Source organism: Dasypus novemcinctus, chromosome X (genome assembly GCF_030445035.2).
Source record: "Dasypus novemcinctus isolate mDasNov1 chromosome X, mDasNov1.1.hap2, whole genome shotgun sequence".
In the NCBI taxonomy this organism is placed as follows: domain Eukaryota; kingdom Metazoa; phylum Chordata; class Mammalia; order Cingulata; family Dasypodidae; genus Dasypus; species Dasypus novemcinctus.
The window spans coordinates 14,756,691-14,776,894 of NC_080704.1; the positions used below are offsets into that span (position 1 = coordinate 14,756,691).

Consider the following 20,204-nt stretch of genomic DNA (forward strand, 5'->3'; position numbering starts at 1 on the left):
TATAATCAGAAATGAGTTTGAATCAAATCAAATAATGAGTACAAGTTTGTGATAAACTTAAAAAGAAAAAAAGAGACTACACTAAAGTTTTCTAAGTAAAAGGCAAAAAAAAAAAAAAAAAAATTCCTATTTTCCCCAATCCCGTTCTCCAGAGCTATCTGGTGTTAACATTTTGGTGTGTATCCTCTCAGATGGTTCCCCATCCCCCAACATATATACAAATACACATACACAAACACACAAAAACACACTGCCTCTTTGCCTGGCTTAGGTAATATTTGAATAATTTTATAAATAACTTTTCCCCCCAACTTCAGTTTTGAAATGTTGAAGCTCAGTCAATAAATGATTTGGCAACAGTTATGAAATCACTAGTTCCCCTCTTCCCAAATAAACTTCTGCAAACCACAGACCAGGGTCTGCTGCTGATGGTAAAGAGGCTGATTGCAGGAAGTTAGCCAGTTTCTTTACTTTGCAGGCATCTACTGCACAGGAGGTGCCAACTCTACAGTGCTGCAAGTTATGACATGAGAAATTAGAAAGGACCTCAAGGGAAAAGCGGTAAGCTACTTCTATTCTTTTAACCAGGCTTTGCAACAAACGATGTGATTTTGGACAGAAATATAGCTCAGTGGCAAATGGTGCTAACAAAGAAAACAATGAATGGGCAGATAAGCATCAACAGGTTAAATATTGAAACAATTCCAAATGTAGACAAAGTGGCTTGGTATGTTCTTTTTTGTTGGTGGGTGTGCTAGTACAAACTACTCAGGGTATTCAAATTGCAATCAAATGCAGTTGTGGTTCCCTTAATTTGAACAGGAACATAAGGAAATTCCAAATTAGAAATTTTACTGGAATATTACTTTCAGATCCTGCCAGAGACAATATTCTCTTTTAGAACAACAGGGATGGAGAAGGGAGAGGGCAAGTGCTGTTAGTTTGCTGCTTTTGTAGAAGAGGACAGACCTTCTCTTTTCAGATACACAAGGGCGGGTTACTAGTGATGAGGGGAGCCTGAGCTTAACATACAACTAGAAGCTTAAAGAGCAATAGTAACTGCTACTTTTCTCACTCAGAGTTTGTAAGTACCATGTTACTATTTCTAAAACTAAACTCTCTTTCTGTAGTGTCAAGATATAGCAGATTTTATTGTCAAGAACTATCTTACTGAAAAATAAACTACAATTATTTTTCAATGATGTATTTCCTAGAACATGTAATGTGGTTTAAGAGCAATTGAAAAAAATTACTTCAAAAGGATCTCATTGAAACTTTACCTTATTTTTTTTTCCACACCCATTTAGGGCTTCTTAAATTTCTTGGAATCATTTTTTTACAACCATTTCATGTTTATTTAAATTCTTGAGGTTAAATTTTTCTACTCATTTTATGCCCATTATAGTCCGGAAGGTAAATTAATTTTGCACTAAAATTTTATGACGCTTTACAACATGACTACAACGGCCCAACGGCAACTGCAGTTGCAATTGTCCAATTATTCCTTGATATTTGTAAACTGCTGAGATGGCCAATATAACTGTATTATAAGAAAGTGGAAATAGAATAATAAAATCAAACTGAACTTGGAATGGTGCCCCTACCTCCCTTCCCTTGGTGGCGGGTGGAGGTTAAGGACCTAGCAGATGCCTAATCTAGAGTAGAGGGGCTGTGCTGTGGCTGCATAGGAGAATCACCGGGGAGCGTGAAAAAGTCCTGCTGCCCAGCTGAATCCCAGGCCTATGAAGTCAGAATCACCGGGGGTGGGCCCGGGCATTGGTCCCTTTAAAATTCCTAGGTACCCCCAATGTGCAGCCCAAGTTGAGAACCACTGCCTAAGAGTAACAGATAAACCATTATTTCCGACCTTTCAATAAAGAGCACAGTCATTTTCTAGGGAATGGGGAAGCTCTGGGGAGAATGAAGCTTATTTACTCATTAGCCCTTGATTTGATTTCAGAAAGGAAAAGTTCCAAATATGCTTTACTGGAAAAGCTGAGGGCATGGATATGGATGAGGGCAGTCGCTAAAGTTCATTCTCTCGCTTTGAACACAGTGCTGCCCACCCTTCATGGAAAAATCCTGAAACTGCACAGAGCTCATGAGAGAGAAGGCAGTCTCATGGGCAACCCAGATTTACAGAGTTTTGGGGTGTCTTTTTACAGAGGATGTCATCACCCATGTTTAGCCTTTGCAACTCAGTTGGGTATTATTTCTAAGTATGCCTTAGTGTTGTCTCTGGGGTCCATTGAAGGGCCCATCATTCCAATGGAATGTCTTTTGAGCTCACCTGAGTTATGAAATGGAGTGCAGGGATTTGTGGCTTTTAACTAGTAAGCCTAATTTATAACTATTCAGGACTCTAAAGACAGCAAATTTAAACGTACAACCCATGGCGCTGGGTCAGCATTAGCAAGTACAGGCTGCTGGCTCTTCAGATGATTACAAAGAGCAGCTGGTTGGCAAATACAGTGTAAAGCTGTGTTCCAGAGGATGGCAGAGAATCTGGAAGTTGTGGTAGCCTGATCAGCATTTGAACACTGGAGGTACCACGTATGACTCTGCTATCTCTGCTGATACTCAAAACCAGGTCACTGCCAACTAGCCCCTTGGTTCCAGCCCTCCTGATTCTTTAAGCCACTGAGCTAGACGCAGGCTCAACTTCAGCTCTGCCACCTACAAGTCGAGCGGCCTGGAACAAATAAGCACCGGATTCCCTATCGGTAGAACAGGCTTATGTTAGCACCCACCTCATTGCTTTTTATGAGGAGCAAAGGAGAAAATGTATGAACAGCACTCGCCCCAGCATTTGCCCCCCTGGAAAAGCACTCAACAAATGCTCCCTGCGGTATTTCCTGGAATCCAAAATGCATAATGTTTCACATTTTAATGTATATGAAATCAGGACCCATCTTTTCACCATGTGCACTGGATGCGCTAGTGTCTTCTTTTGTCTTTCAAAGCTATGAATCCAATTTGGAGTGGAGAAACTAGAATAGCAGGTATTAATTGTAACTCTCCTCTAAGGTGACAAACCCTATGTCTGTAAGTCTCCATTTCTTAATGAATTTGCTTTCATGTCTCAATTGTCAAGGCCATCAACTGCAAGAGTCAGAGTCCAGGAAATGTTAGAAATTTTCCAGCTTGTCACAAGTTCAGTTCTGGTCGCATCCCGCATCATACCAAAACAACTCATTACTCCCACGGCGGGGGGGAGCAATCATATTCTAAAACCAATAGGTGCTTTCAGCCCTTCTGCTTTACAGGCACATCAACAGGACCCATCCTGGGGCAGGGATGAGGCTGGGGAGACGGTTGGAGGCAAATGACACCTCCTCAAAGGGAAATCTGGCTGACTTGGAAGGAAACCTTGGAAGGGGGAGACTGAAGGAGGCGTCTTGTTTTGCTGGTGATGGCTTAGGAAGGAGGTGCAAAAAGAGTTTCACTCCATGCAGGCAGCTTTAGGTTCCCCCAGACCACCTTTGCCCATGGATTGGGTGGAAAAACCTGCAGGATCTACTTTAGCATCATCTGTTCGTTCACTTCCTTTAAGCTTCCAAAGCCTTCCCTACCTCAGCCAACACCCCTGGGCTGGGTTCTGGGGGTGCCCCTCAGCTCACTCTGATTCTCAGGGTGTCTTGTCCTCAGCTAAGGCAGAATTTCTGAGCTGCTTTCAAAAGGGCATAGGTCTTCTAAAAATGTTTCTGGCGTCCAGTGTGGTCCAGCTTGTGAGGAAGATTTGGGCGAGGAATGAGAAAGGTTGCTTTCATTTTGCTCGTTGGTTCCTTTGGAACCAGGAGGAGAAAACTGTCTTATCCTGCCATCGTGTGCCATGGACCCAAGCAAAGAACTGATTATGCATGAAAAATAAGAAATCAGTGGTGAAATTGCTTCCTCAGCAGCTAGCAGCAGCTGTAGTTGGCCAGGAAGGGGAAAGTTAAGCAGATTTCTTCGTTCTTTTTTCATGATTCTTACACTTTCTTTAAAGAAATGGGTCCTGGGTTTTTTTTCCTGGGTGCTCCAAACCACCACACAATGAAAGCTCTGGCCCAGCAGCCCCTGTTAGTGGGTGTTTTCTCTGCAGCGTGCCTCCCACGGTGGCCAGACAAAAGGGCTCTTCCTGGTAGCTCTATCCTGTCCCAGCAGTGGGTTCCACTCAGCAGGGCTCATCTGCTCCCTCCTCCTCCTTCTGATTTTTTTGTTTTTGTTTTTTATTCTTTTAACCCTTTTTCTCCTCTCCTTTTTTGATCCTCTATTCTGCCGCTTCCACTCCATCTTGGCCCTTCATTTCATCAGCTCCCCCAATCTAATACTTAATCTTTCCAGAGAAGTACCTCCTGCTTCTCATAGCATAGCTAGTCTCCTGGAGTTCTGATCTGAGCCCCTTTATACCATCATCGCACAGCAGGCACAGGGCAAGACTTCAAGCAAAGGCTCTGATTCCTTTTAAAATCAGGGGCAGAGAGTGGGTGTAGCTCAGTGGTTGAGTGCCTGCTTCCCATGTTCCCATCTAGGGTTCAATCCCAGATAACTCAAAAAAAACGGGGGGGTGGTGGTAAATGAATATAATCCATCTGGAATTACACTGGTCTTTAAACCAATGCAGTCATGAAACATTTTAATTTTTTTTAATGCAAGAAGGAGCCCAAGGGGGTCCTGAATTGGCCCCCATGACAACTGTGAAAATTAAAACTTGAGCAAAATTTGCTTAGCTCTCAGAGACTCTTAGTGAATCAATTCATAAATTGGTAAGATTCCGATCACCACGAGGTAGAGATGAATTCCACTGAACAAAGAGAGCAATAGCTTTTATATAGACAGATAAAGGGAGGCATGGAAAGAAATCTTCATTGGTTAATGCAGACTAATTTCCTAATATGGTTAGTATAGGTGGTTGCTTAGCAACGAGGAAGTTAGGGGGCTAAGAATAAGTAGTCAGCAACAGCTGATCTGTCGGATTTAAATTCTGTTTTCTGGGCCTCATTCTGCTGATTGCTATCCTCTGATGTTTTTTTTCTTTTCCTTTTTGCTTGCTTGATCTCTAGCTTTCATGTTGGCTGAAGTCCTCAGGTGACTGGTGATAGCCATTATTTCATATTTAAGAGTGGACGCTGAGCTGTTAATTAGGGCAGGGCTGGCTGACTGATGAGCCTCACCATAGGGTGGGAGGGGTGAGTCAGATTTTTGGGCAGTGCTGGCCGGATGTAACCTGTAGCTCTTTTCTGTTGTGGAGGGCTGAGACTAGGGTGCAGAAAGGGAGGTACTCGCTTCTGGCACAAAATTTAAGGGGGGAGCCCCAAATGCTCCATAACCAAGATAAATAATATTTGAATGCAACATTTAAATTTTTCAAATCGGCAAACTACGGCCCAGGAGCCAGTCCCCTGTTCTTGGTAAGTACAGTTTCATCAGAACCAGGACCGAGATTAAGGCGAGATGAGTGAAGCCGGGTCGTGCAAGTGCAGGGTCAGAGTCTGTCTTTATTTAAAATGTTGAAAAGCTGTTCCTTGTGGGTTTTCTTGGGGGGGAGGGGGGCACTAATTTTGACTTTTCAAAATATCACACTGAAATATTATTCATCCTGATGGCTGGGGGGGGGGGGGGGGGAGTTGTTCCTGAGCCAGATGGGAGGGCGGAGGGTGGGGCCCCAGGCTTCCATACACAGTCTGTCCTTTAACCATCACCTTTTCCCTAGAGCAGTCTGTCCCCTGCCTTCACGTGCTCCTGAACTCCTGAGTCTCAGGCTTTAGGAGAGACTAAGTCCTTGGGTGGATATCAGGACAGGTCTAACTTCTCCTCGGACAGGCTCTAAACCAACCCACTGTCCAGCCCCACCTAGCTTGCCACCTTCCAAGGTACCTGGTACCTCTAATTCCTGAGTCTTCCCAAGGCTCTGCCAAGCGAACTGACTTTTCTCTGGTTGGACTAAGGTTTCAGCCTTCTCTGCTCTGCTAGGTCACCTACTGCTCATCCATCTGCTTTCCATCCTCCTAAACGGTTGACATTACTTGTCTGCTACAGGTCTCCTCTGAAGCTCTCTTCAGCCTTGTAGAGTTCTATGCCTTTTTTTTTTTTTAATCATTTTCATGGGCCTTCAGAAAAAAGTGGTTGACTACATCAGATTATTTTTCTTTCTTTCTTGGGTTCTCTCTCTCTCTCTCTCTCTCTCTCTCTCTCTCTCTCTTTTGCATAGTTGCCCTTCCTCTCTCTATTTTAATTGCGCAATTGCTCTTTCCCCCCTCTATTTTTAGAGTTTCCATTTCACTACTTTTGCAAAGCTGCCATTTCTTTCCATCTCACTCTTTCTTACAGTTGACTGCTGCACTGGATGGTTTTAATTTCTTGGTTGTGCCATAATGTGGGTGAGTTCTCCTTGGACGCTACCCTCCTCACTTCATCTGGGATGAGGTTCCCTTTGATGTCCTTTTTTTTTCTTTAAGATTTATTTATTTATTTCTCCCCCTGCCTCCATTATCTTCTCTCTGTGTCCATTTGCTGTATGTTCTTGGGTCTGCAGGTATTCTTATTAGGCATCTCCGGGATCCAATCCTGGGACCTTCCGGAGTGGGAGAGAGGCAATCATTCTCTTGCACCACCTCAGCTCCTTGGTCTGTTGCGTCTCTTATTGTCTCTCCTCTGTGTCTCGTTTTGTTGCATTATCTTGCTGTGTCAGCTCTCCATGTTGGCCAGCACTCCAGCATGCGGTGGCACTTCTGTACAGGGCAGCACTCTGCGTGAGTCGGCAAGCCATGTGGGCCAGCTTGCCCTCACCAGGAAGCCCTGGATATTGAACCCTGGACCTCCTATATGGTAGACAGGAACCCAATTGCTTGAGCCAATTTGCTTCCCCCTTTGGTGTCCTTTTGGTAGGCAGAGGCATGAGTGTGGCCAAGAGGAAGAACTTGGTTGGGGAGGTGCAGCTCTTGCGGGGGCCTTGGATGCTGCTCTCTCTCCTAAGATCCAGTTGGAAGGTGGGAGCTAGGGTTCACTCGACCTAGCCATTGGAGCCTGCACTCCCTCATGGTCGAGCATCCTAGGAGATGACAAGCATCAGCAAACAATCCTGCCTCTGTGGGGTCCTGAGGTGGAATGAAGAAGCTTGAACAGGTAGGTTTTTCTCCCTCACTCCTTTGCTAGCTGCCTGCTCATCACCTCTCACTCTTGCCGCCCAATATTGAGGTGACCTGGAACTTGTCAACTCATGTTCTTGCTTCTTCAGGAGGGTGGAGTTAGGAACCTCAAGCTCTTCACTCAGAAATCCTTTCTGAAATATTCTGATCATGTCCTTGGCCCCAAATTTAGTTGAAGTTGCTTCAGACTCTGTAGGAGGTCAGTTCACCCTGAAAGAACAGCTGCAAAATGCTCATCTCCTGGTCTCTAGTGCCCCCTAACGGCTTTCCCCCTCAATCGCTATGCTTTGTATGAGACAGAGCTGCATTTGAAATGAGACGCTGAGGTCCTAACTTGAGGCTGGTGCAGTCACAGTAGATGGTCCTGGCCTTCTGAACCCACTCAGGTAACCACCTAAAGACGTCCCGCCTACCCTCCTGTTTATGAAAAAGGGAAGCATCTGAGATCTGGCCTCACCCTGCCATCTGTTCCCCTTGGCCCTTTTTTAAGTATTAACCTTAATTCACTACAGTGAAAGATTGTAATAAGAACCTGTCCAACACTCCCTTGGCCAAGTGATCGAGATGCACATGACCCGTGATAAGTCATGTTGATAGCATGCAACCTTGGTAGGATGTGATGAGAAAGGCACTTCACCTCTGCAGTCTTCCTCCCCCAAACCTGTAACTCCAGTTGAATCCTGACCAAAAAAAAAAAAAAAAAAACACCCAGGCAAATCCAATTCAGGGGCATAATACATTCCCATCTTCCTGCCTGCCTTTATTTTTTTCTGCAGTGCTTTTCACCATCTAAGAGATTATCATTTAATGTATGCTCCATACAGGTAGAGAGTATTCATCTGTTTTGTTCCCTGCTCATTTCCCAGCTTGAAAATGGTTCCTGAAATAAAGTGGATGCTCACTAATTATTTGTTGAGTGAGTGAATGGATGCATGTGGAGCTGCCTCATTCTTTTAAACTGCTGCATACTATTCCATTGTGTGACTATATCATAATTTATGTAACCAGTCTACTAACAGTAGATTATTTCTAATCTTTTGCTGTTGCAAACAGCCCTACATTGAACTTTCTTGTACACAGTCACATGTGTATGTGAGGGTATATCTTTAGGATCTACTTCTAGAATTGAAACCACTGAGTCTAAAAATATGTCTTCAATTTGGATAGAATGTTGCAAACTGCTCTCCATCTTAGAAGTAGTGGTAATTTAGTCTCCTACAGGCAAAATATGAGTGCCTGTTTCCCCACAACCTCACCCACACAATAAAATCAGTCAATGGTATCTCGGTGTCAGTTTTTGAGTGAAGTAGAGCATTTTTTCCTATGTTTGAGAGTTATTTATGTTTCCTTTTTCTGTGAACTATTTGCTCCTATTATTTTGTCCATTTTTCTGTTGGGTTGTTTGTCTTATCATTTATGTATAAGAAGTCTTTATATTAAATATATCTTACATTGAAATATTTTATCTCTCTGGAATTGTTCTGGCATAAAATGTAAGCTATAAACATTATTTTTTTTCCAAATGGAGAACAAGTTCCAGCAACATCATTTATTGAATAATCTTTTGCTTACTAATTTGATATGCTGCCTTTATCATATATTAAATTTTGTGTGTATTTCGATCTATTTCTAGACTCTCTATTTTGTTTCACTGAGGTGCGGGTATATCATATGCTGGTACCATATATTTTAATAATTAGTTTTTGGTTGTGCAAGTATCTGATAGGGCAAGTCCTGCTCCTTTGTGAATAGGCCACTTCTGTGTTTTCTTCTAGCAGGTCCTTGCTGGTGTATACTAAGGCTGTTGATTTCTTTTATTTTTTTAAATTTTTTATTTCTCTCCCCTTCCCTGCCCACCCCCCAGTTGTCTGCTCTCTGTGTCCATTTGCTGTGTGTTCTTCTGTGTCTGCTTGCATTCTTGTCAGAGGCACTGGGAATCTATGTCTCTTTTTGTTGCATCATCTAGCTACATCAGCTCTCCATGTGTGCAGAGCCACTCCTGGGCAGGCTGCATTTTTTTTGTGCAGGGTGGTTCTCCTCACAGGGTGCACTCCTTGCGCGTGGGGCTCCCCTATACAGGGGACACCCCTGCATGGCACAGCACTCCTTGCATGCATCAGCACTGTGTGTGGGCCAGCTCATCACACGGGTCAGGGGGCCCTGGGTTTGAACCCTGGACCGCCCATGTGGTAGGCGGATGCTCTATCCGTTGAGCCAAATCTGCTTCCATTGATTTCTTTATATTAATTTTATACCTAATAACCATACTAAAATTTCTGATTACTCAGAATAGTTGTTTTTCCATATGATTTTCTTGGGTAAGCAAATGAACCATCTGTAAATAATGGTGATCTTTATATCATCCTGTTTTGGCGTGCTAAAAGTTGCTGAGAGCAATATACCAGAAATGGGTTAGCTTTTATAATGGGAATTTATTAGGTTCAAAGCTTACAGGTCTGAGCCCATGAAAGTGTCCAAATCAAGGCATCATCAGGAGCCCAGCGGCTGGCAATCCTAGGGTCCTCTCTCACATGTTGAGGCACCTGAAGGCATCTGCTTCTCTTCCAGGTCTCGGGCTTCAGCTTCTGGCTGCTCCACCTGTGGCTTCTGCTCTCTCAGCCTCCTCTCTGAGCTCCTGGGTCCCTTCTCTCCATCTCTGTGGTCTTCTTTCTGTTTCTACTGCTTTTAGTCCTCTGCTTATGAAGGACTCCAGCAAGAGGATAAAGACCTACCCTGGGTCCTTCAATCTAATCAAAGGTAACAGAAGTAATTTAATCAAGAGCTTCCACACACACAGGAAGTTTACACGCACAGGAATGGATTGGCTCTAAGGACACAATCTTTTCTGGGAGCCACAAAAAGCCTGAGACTGTTACACATCCTTTATGCAGTCTAATTAATCTTACTGTCTAATTGCATTGCCTAGTTACTCTAGAACAATGAAAAAATATAATAGAGTCTTGCTCCTGATCATAATGGGAATGCATTTAGAGGTTCCCCATTAAGCATGAGGCTGATGTACTTTTTTCTCAGGTGTCAAGGAAATATCCATCTATTCTTATATTAATATGAGTTTTCATCAAGAATGGTGTTTCATTTGATCAAATATCTCTCTCCAGCAGCTTTGGAGATGATCATGTTATTTCTCCTTTTTGATCTCTTAATATGCAAGCATATAAATTCTATAAATAGATATCTTGATATTAAACCTTACTTCATTTCTTTCCTCTCCCCCTAACACACACACAAACACACACCCTTGATCATGTTTTACTATCATTTTAATATGCAACTGGATATTCATTTAGGCATTTAATAATAATACTTATAAGCAAAATCTGTAGTTTTCTTTTCCTCAGCTATCTTTTTTGTTTTTTTATAAAAATGCTATCATGCCTGTTTCATAAAACTAATTGTAAGTTGTCCTTTTTTCCTATGATAAGGAATAGTTTAAAAAGAATTGGAGTTGACTTGGTAGTAGAATTCAGCTGTGAAACATCTAATCCTGGTATTCTTTTTTTTTTTTTTAAGATTTATTTATTTATTTCTCTCCCCTTTCCCCCCGCTCCCTGCCCTGGTTGTCTGTTCTCTGTGTCCACCCGCTTCATCCTCTTCGTCTGCTTCTGTTGCTGTCAGCGTCACGGGAATCTGTGCTTCTTTTTGTTGCTTCATCTTGTTGTGTCAGCTCTCCGTGTGTGTGGCGCCATTCCTGGGCAGGCTGCACTTTCTTTCGCGCTGCGTGAGGCTCCCCTACGCAGGGGACACCCCTGCGTGGCAGGGCACTCCTTGCGCACATCAGCACTGCACATGGGCCAGATCCACACAGGTCAAGGAGGCCCGGGGTTTGAACCGCAGACCTCCCATGTGGTAGACGGACACCCTAACCACTGGGCCAAGTCCACTTTTAGGGAGTAGCTCTTGGACAACTTTCTTATTTTTCTCTGACAACTGGTCTGTACATTTTCTATCTTTTCTGGGATCGGTTTACATTTATTGATACCTAGAAAATCACTTATCTCATCTAGTTTCTCAAATTTATGTGCATGCAATTAAACAAAGTGATCTCATAATTCCTTTAATTTCTCTGTATCTGCCATTGTTTCCATATATCATTTCTTACTCAGGGTACTTGTGCTTTCTCTCAAGTCCCAGCTCTACAATTTCTAAAAGTTACTTAAGTCTCTGAGTTTGTTTCTCCACCTGCAAAATGTGGATGATAACACAAACTACCTGTGTTGCTGTGAAATGAAACTGGATGCGGTAATGGTTATGAAGCACTTAGCACAATACCTGACATTTTGTTGTTATTATCAACACAAGAAGCCCACTTCCCTGCCCTGTATGGAGATAAGAGAACATGCTATGTATCAGCAAGGAGGGAGAGAAGAAGGGTTGTGGGAAATGTGCCAATAAAAGGGATATGGTTGTGCAGATAAAGCAGAGATGACGCTGGCTTGGAAATCTTGGATGATACCATAATACAGGTGGATCCAAACTCTCTTTGGGGAGTGGCCAAAGTTTCACCTACAGTTATGCCAATAGGTTGATGCTATAAATACCTAATTTGCTGTGCTATAGACCGAGCAGGAACCATAGCCATGATCCAGTGTCAGACCCTGGAAGGGGGTAGGGCATCCTGAGTAAGGTCTCTGCAAAAGCTTGCCAGAGCTCCTCATGATAATCTCAGAGAGCTTCATCTTCAACTTCTGTCAGCACCAAGGAGCTGAATGCAGTGAGAAATGAAAATCATTCTGAACCTGATATGAGGTAATGTATTTAACTGTTCAGAGAACTCATATCAAGTATAATAGAACAACACTGTTCATTTCCTCATGAAATGCCCGGCGAATATTGCTACTCTGAAACTGACTTTCACTTTTGATTTTTCCTTAGAAAAACATGACCCTTCAGTCTTCACTTCTCATCTGCCTTGTCCTGCTAATCTCTGGCTCCTGTGCGTTCTTCACTGAAGCAAATTATTCTAGAAGCTATCCCTGCGATGAGAAAAAACAAAATGGCTCTGTTGTTGCAGAATGCAGCAATCGTCAATTGCGTGAAGTTCCCCAAACAGTGGGCAGATACGTGACAGAACTAGATCTGTCTGGTAATTTAATCACACACATAACGAATGAATCATTTCAAGGGCTGCAAAATCTTACTAAAATAAATCTAAACTACAACGCAAGGCAACAGTACCAAGATGAAAATTCTGATATGACTAAAAATGGCATGAACATTACCGATGGGGCATTCTTCAACCTGAAAAACCTAAGGGAGTTACTGCTTGAAGACAACCAGTTACCAAAAATACCCGCTGGTTTGCCAAGGTCTTTGAGAGAACTTAGTCTAATTCAAAACAACATACTTTTGGTAACTAAAGAGAATACCGTGGGACTTAGTTACGTGAGAAGTCTTTACCTGGGCTGGAACTGCTATTTTGGCAATAATTGTAACGAGACTTTCGTCATAAGAGACGGCGCATTTGAAAGTCTTACTCGTTTGACGGTGCTATCACTGTCTTTCAATACTCTTGTCCACGTGCCACCAAAACTGCCTGAGTCCCTACAAGAACTTTATCTTAGCAACACCAAGATCAAAAACATCAGTCAAGAAGACTTCAAGGGCTTGAAAAATTTAAAGTTACTAGATTTAAGCGGGAACTGTCCACGGTGCTTCAATGCCCCATTTCCGTGTGAGCCTTGTGAAGGAGAAGCTTCAATTGCGATACATGACCTTGCTTTTCAATCCCTGACCCAACTTCGCTACCTAAATCTCTCTAGTACTTCTCTCCATAAGATTCCTGCAAAATGGTTTGAAAATATGCCTCATCTGAAGGTGCTGCATCTTGAATTCAACTACCTAGTGCACGAAATAGCCTCTGGGGCATTTTTAACAAAACTGTCCTCCTTAAAAATACTTGACTTATCTTTTAACTATATAAAGACTGAGTATCCGCAATATATTAATATTTCCAAAAACTTCTGTAATCTTTTGTCTCTCCAAGTATTGCACTTAAGAGGTTATGTGTTCCAGGAACTTACAAAAGAAGATTTCCAGCCCCTGATGAAGCTCCCCAATTTAAAAACCATTAACTTGGGCATTAACTTCATTAAGCAAATTGATTTTACCCTTTTCCAACAGTTCCCCAACCTGACAACTATTTATTTGTCAGAAAACAGGATATCACCCTTGGTAAACGACATGAAGCAAAATTTTGCAAAGAGTTCTTCTTTCCAAAGTCATATCCTTAAACCACGTTCAGCAGATAAGAAGTTTGACCCACATATGAATTTTTATCATAACACCAATCCTTTAATAAAGCCACAATGCACCGCTTATGGCAAAGCCTTAGATTTAAGCTTGAACAGTATTTTCTTTATTGGGCAAAAGCAATTTGAAGCTTTCCATGACATTGCCTGCTTAAATCTGTCTTCAAACGGCAACGGTCAAGTGCTACATGGAACTGAATTTTCACACGTGCCACATGTAAAATATTTGGATTTGACGAACAATAGACTAGACTTTGCTGATGATAATGCTCTCAATGAATTGCCCGATTTAGAAGTTCTAGATCTCAGCTACAACTCCCATTATTTCAGAATAGCAGGAGTAACACATCGTCTAGCATTTATTCAAAATTTAACACAACTTAAAGTGTTAAACTTGAGCCACAACAACATTTATACTTTAACAGAGTATAAGTTGAAAAGCATGTCTCTGAAAGAATTAGTCTTCAGTGGAAATCGCCTTGACCTTTTGTGGAATGGAGATAACAGGTACATGCAGATTTTCACACTTCTCAGCAACCTGACAAAGCTTGACATATCCTTCAATAGCCTTCAGCATATCTCAGACAAAGCATTCCTTAACTTGCCCCAGAGCCTCACTGAACTACACATAAATGATAATAAATTAAATCACTTTAACTGGAGTTTACTCCAGCAGTTTCCTCATCTCCGCTTGCTTGACTTAAGTGAAAACAAGCTATCCACTCTAACTAACAGCCTATCTACGTTTACATCTTCCCTTCAAACACTGCTGCTGAGAAGAAACAGAATTGCCCACCTGCCCTTTGGTTTTCTTTCTGAAGCCAGTAGTCTGACACACCTCGATTTAAGTTCTAATCGGCTAAGGATGATCAAAAGATCTACGCTTCACGCTCAGACTACAACCAATTTAGCTATTTTGGAACTAAGAGAAAATCCTTTCGAATGTACCTGTGACATTGGAGATTTTCGAAGATGGATGGACGAAAATCTGAATGTCACAATTCCAAAGTTGGTAGACGTTGTCTGTGCCAGTCCTGGAGATCAGAGAGGGAAGAGCATTGTGAGTCTGGAGCTCACAACTTGTGTTTCAGACACCATTGCAGTGATCCTGTTTTCCTTCACATTCTTTGTCACCACCATGGTTATCCTGGCCGCCCTGGCTCACCATTTGTTTTACTGGGATGCTTGGTTTATCTACCATGTGTGTTCAGCTAAGATAAAAGGCTACAGGTCTCTTTCCACATCCCAAACTTTCTACGATGCTTACATTTCTTATGACACCAAAGATGCCTCTGTTACTGACTGGGTGATAAACGAGCTGCGCTTCCACCTGGAGGAGAGTGAAGACAAAAATGTCCTCCTTTGCTTAGAGGAGAGGGATTGGGACCCTGGACTAGCCATCATCGATAACCTCATGCAAAGCATAAACCAAAGCAAAAAAACAGTATTTGTGTTAACCAAAAAGTATGCCAAAAACTGGAACTTTAAAACGGCTTTCTATTTGGCCTTGCAGAGGTTAATGGATGAGAATATGGATGTGATCATATTTATTCTGCTGGAGCCAGTGTTACAGCATTCTCAGTATTTGAGGCTGCGGCAGAGGATCTGTAAGAGCTCCATCCTCCGGTGGCCTGACAACCCCAAGGCGGAAGGCTTGTTTTGGCAAAGTCTGAAAAACATGGTCTTAACCGAAAATGATTCCCGGTATAACAATTTGTATGTTGATTCTATTAAGCAATACTAACTGGTGTTTAAGTCTCGGTTCAATGGTATAATAAAAATGCAGAGCCCTTACCCTTCTGTCTTAGTTATCTATTGCTGCCTAACCAACTGCTCCCAAACTCAGCAGCTTAAAGTGACATACATTTATGATCTCAAAGTTTCTGGGGGTCAGGAATCCAGGAGTGGCTTGGCTAGGCGGCAATCTAGGAGTCTCCAGAGCTGCAGGCACCTCTGGGGAAATTTCTCCTTCCAAGCTCACTCTCATTTGGCTATTGTTAATTTGGCTATTTGTCTGCTGTTCCTGTGGGGGAGGGGGGGCTGTTGGCCAAAGGCCACTGGCATTTCTTGGCCAGGTAGGCCTCTCCCACGGGGCGGCTGGCTTCATCAAAGCCAGCAAGAGAGTGAGTTTGCTAGCAAGAGGAAGTCACAACCTTCTGGAATCTAATAATGGAAGTGAGGGTCCATCCCTTTCGCCATTACCTATATGTTAAAACATAAACCACAGATTCGGTCCACACTCAAAGGGAACGAGCTCTCAGGCCAGGGAAATCAGCTGATGACTGGGATGAGGGCCCTGTCGGCCTCAATTCAGGGAAATCAGAAGACAAGGGAGAGCGCGGCCCAGCAGGGCCTCAGTCCAGGGAAACCGGGGGATCGTCAAGATAGCAGGTGTGACCGGCTCGGTTCAGGAAAAACAATCCACGCCGGGGATGGCAGGCCATGAGGGCCTCAGCCCAGGGAAACAGTCTATGACGAAGATGGGGGGTGAGGTTCAGCCAGGATCGCCTGGGGCCAGGGGAAACCTTGATGACCGAGATGGAGGGCAGTGACCACCTCAGTCCAGGGACAAGAGCCCCCCGGTCATGTCCACTCAGGTCAGGGGGTACAGTCTTCGTGCCCCGACCGCCGGGCTCGCCACAGCCCAGGGAAGACCGCCGGTGGCCAAGATGGCCGCCGCGCTCGGCTCACCCCAGGGAAAAGAGTCGATGACCGAGGTGGCGGCAGCGATCGCCTTAGTCAGTCCAGGGAGCACGCTGTGAGCGACAGGGCAGGCCGCGAAGGGCTCTGTCCAGGGACAACGGTCTTCAGGTGGTGTCCGCTCAGTCTCGGGAAAACAGTCCTCGGGCCCTGTTGCCTAATTTCAGGAAAAATAGCCCTTAAGTACTGAGCGCCACAGTCAGGATAAAACAATCGACTGCTGAGATGACCACCTCAAATCCAGGGAAAATTAATCGTGTGACCCAGAAGGGGGCTGTGATTACCTCAGTCGGGTCATCATCTATTTTCCCTGGGTTCAGCGTTCACGGAATTTTCTATAAGTCTGCTTTCGCCTACCGTCCTTTCAATACCTGAGAGCTTCTCCAATTGGTAGATAGCAGTTCCTTGCCGTTGAGATTTATCATATCTTCATGGATATGTGGTTTTATTAGGCTGCGGGTGAATTAGTCTTTCTTTTACTGTTAATTGTTTTGGCTAATATTTGGCTTCTAAAATTTAGCTGCCATTTAAAAACTGATATGCATAGAGGTTTTTTTTTTAAACGTGTCTTCTACTTCCTAACCATTTCTCAAAAAGTATGCTACTAAATCAGAAGCCTTTAGAATATTTGTGAATACCATTACTATCTTAAAAATGGATTATGGAAAATGCCAAGTTTCACATGGTTAATGTATGATAAATATACAGTAGGGAAACAGAGCTAAAATAAAAAAGCAACTTTCATCTACACTGGACTTTTTTGAGACTTTTTATTTTTAATGTTTAGGAAACCTAAAAGAGGAAGCAGTTTTCATGAAGTTTTTACATGAAGATAATTATCCATGCAGAAATTAATTCTATCTTTATGTCCTACACAGAAGCCATAAAGTCAGGATATCTACCTGTTCATACCCTTTATACAGTTTTACCAAATGAAAGGGCTTTGTCATCCCCTTTTTGCCTCTGCCATTCCCGTGGTTCCTCTGCCACAGTCCACAGCTCCCTCCATCCAGCTGGAGATGTATCTCAAGAGGCACCTTATGAACTTTATCTGAGAATAACTGGACATTGCTTAAGCATAACACAATAAAGCCCCTCAGAAGGAAAAAAAGAAAAACCTCCAATGCATTTCCTTAAGGAGAGCCTCCTGGTTAATTTTGCAGGATGAGTTATCCCTAAAATGTGTTTCTAGAGGAAAATGGGTGTGTCATAGGGTTTTTAATAACAGACAGAGCAGAAATCAGCATGAGTTGACTAAGGATATTAGTTTTGTCACATCAAACCCTGGTTTTGGCCATGACAAATTTATAGGTACAAATATATACTTGAGGCATGAGGACAAATATCTAAAAAGCATCATCTAAAAGCTGGATCATTTCATGAAGGAACACCTTAAAAAGAATGGCGAAGGGGTAATTACAGCTCATTCCTGTTGATGCCCACATTAATTTGTTGTCTGGTCTAAGTTCATTTGTATGTCCCCTGATTGTTTTGGCAAAATGAAAATGTAGGTTTTTCAGTAGCATTGATAATTAAGGACCTATGTTAAGCTCATGTACTTTGGCAGTGTTCTGCTGACAGAATCAAAAGTTAATGAAAGTCGCAAACAGTTTTACCTTCTCCTTAGCAGATATCTTTATAAAGTGAAGATAGAAAAGCCAGTGGTTGATAAAATGTTTGTTTCCAAACTTATTCATTTAAGACACTGGCATGGGAAACTTAGACTGTAACTTATCAAAGAGAAGGTCAGTATTATTCTGTTTTCTATTATTATTTTAAAAGTAGTATTTGCAAATACCCACTTTTTTTCCCAAATCTTACAAAAGGATGTATAAGGAATCTTAAATCTCCCTCCCAACCCAACTTCACTTCCTAGAAGCAATCACTATTAAAGATTCTTTTTTTTTTTTTTTTAAAGATTTATTTATTTATTTATTTAATTCCCCTCCCCTGGTTGTCTGTTTTTCTGTGTCTTTTTGCTGCGTCTTGTTTCTTTGTCCGCTTCTGTTGTCGTCAGCTGCACGGGAAGTGTGGGCGGCGCCATTCCTCGGCAGGCTGCTCCCTCCTTCGCGCTGGGCGGCTCTCCTTACGGGTGCACTCCTTGCGCTTGGGGCTCCCCTACGCGGGGGACACCCCTGTGTAGCACGACACTCCTTGCGCGCATCAGCACTGCGCATGGGCCAGCTCCACACGGGTCAAGGAGGCCCGGGGCTTGAACCGTGGACCTCCCATGTGGTAGACGGACGCCCTAACCACTGGGCCAAAGTCCGTTTCCCTATTAAAGATTCTTGTGTATCTTTCCGTAGTGTATGTGTAAAGGCTCAGCTACTGTAATAAAGACTCAACAACACAGAAGTTTATTTCTCTGTCCCATAACAGTCCTGGTGAAAACAGTCCAGGTGGTCAGGGCAGCTCTGCTCTACATCCATGTTCAGGATGCCATGTTTCTTCTTCTTGTTGCTCTGTGGCCCCTAGAGGTTTGGCTTCATTTGCATGGTCCAACCTAGGTCACCACTTTCCCTGGGTTCCAGCTGGAGGAAAAGGAACAAATAACAAGGAAATGAATGCAGACCAGCATCTTAAGGCCCAGACGTCAAAGTGGCCCATATCTTCCTTCTGTTGGTGAGAATTTATTTGACCTGACCTAACTGCAAGGCGTGCTGGGAAATGGCCTAGCAATAAATCTCTTACCTATGGACGAAACAGAGGACACAGGTTCGGTAGACAGCTAGTAGTCCCTGCCATGTCTTCTAGGAAGTTTTCAGTGGCAAATCTAAGCCTTTAGGTGTTTTACAAGAAGTGGCAAACTTTATAACACTGTTCTATGTTTTGCTCGTTTCACTTAATATGTTCTTAGAGTGTATTTTTTTTCTTTTTAATGGCTGTATAGTATCTTTTTTTTTTTTAGGAGGCACTACGGATTGAACCTGGGACCTCATACACACAAAGCAGGTCCTCAACCACTGAGCTACACCCACTCCACATATTTCATTACATGAATGTACCACAAGGCATTTTCCTATTCTTTATTGCTGGACTTTGAGGTTGTGTCCAATCTTTGGCCATTACAAACAATTCTATAATTCTGTGTCTTTGAGCCCCACAGGCAAGTATAGTTATAGAATAAAATTGTTTAGAACAGTGATACTCAAAAGAGTGGTCTACAGACTTATGCTGATGTGAGAACTAGACATTACTAGTTTGTGGTAGGATAAATATATAAATTGAGAATTTTATATCAACTTGACATGTCATGACAACCATGAGCCACAGATTAGTGACAGGCTGAAATTTCTAAAAATCTGGTCTTTTGCCACAGATGGTTTGCCACAGACTGATCCAGAAGTGGAATTACTGAGTCAAAGGGTTTATGCATATTAAGTACTTATAGATACTGCCAAATTGTCCTGCAAAGAAGTTGCTCAATTTACACTTTCACCAAGCATGTTGGCATAAAGATTTGAAGAATCACAGAATGAAAGAAAGGGTTGATGGTTACCTTTTCCCCAAATAAAGTCAACTCTTCTCAGAATTCATCCTGTGTTTCCTTCTTGAGGGATAAATGGATGTGAACAATTTGGCATGGATTTGACCCACCAATCAAAATACGCTGTAAGTACAGGTGAGATATAAAAGTCTAGAGCCCACCTGGTACTGTGGGGTCTGCTGGGACGGAGGAGGGAGGGTTCGAAAAGCCTAACTAGCATACCTGTGCTTTTATAATACAAACAACACAAGGCAACATTTCAGCAAATGTTACTGACTGATGGAGATCCATTGAGTAGAGTGAGAAGTACCATGGGGAGGCATTGGCTGCAAATCACATAGATAATTCTCGCTCAGTTTGATGTGATTAATCAACTGAGTAAGGATGGGGTCCGGGATGTTACAGAGTAGCACGAGGGAGAAGCCCAAGTCAACAAAGACCTGCCATGCAGTTCATGCAGCTATTCATTTCATTGCCTCTTCAAATACTTGTGGTTTATTTGTTTTTAGGAGGTATGGGGGATTGAACCTGGGACCTTGTACATGTGAAACAGGGGCTCAACCACTAAGCTACACCCGCTCCCAAATACATGGTCTTTTTTTTACCTTTATGATCTCT

At 42.8% G+C, this 20,204-nt stretch overlaps 1 protein-coding gene across 1 annotated transcript; it reads left to right on the forward strand.

Annotated features, from left to right (window-relative positions):
- Positions 1-469: 469 nt before the first annotated feature.
- TLR8 (toll like receptor 8) lies at positions 470-15,193 on the forward strand. The gene is made up of 2 exons (XM_004459120.4): positions 470-561; positions 12,024-15,193. The coding sequence occupies exon 2, from the start codon at positions 12,030-12,032 to the stop codon at positions 15,141-15,143; it is 3,114 nt and encodes a 1,037-aa protein (XP_004459177.1). The 5' UTR covers positions 470-561; positions 12,024-12,029; the 3' UTR covers positions 15,144-15,193.
- Positions 15,194-20,204: the final 5,011 nt, after the last annotated feature.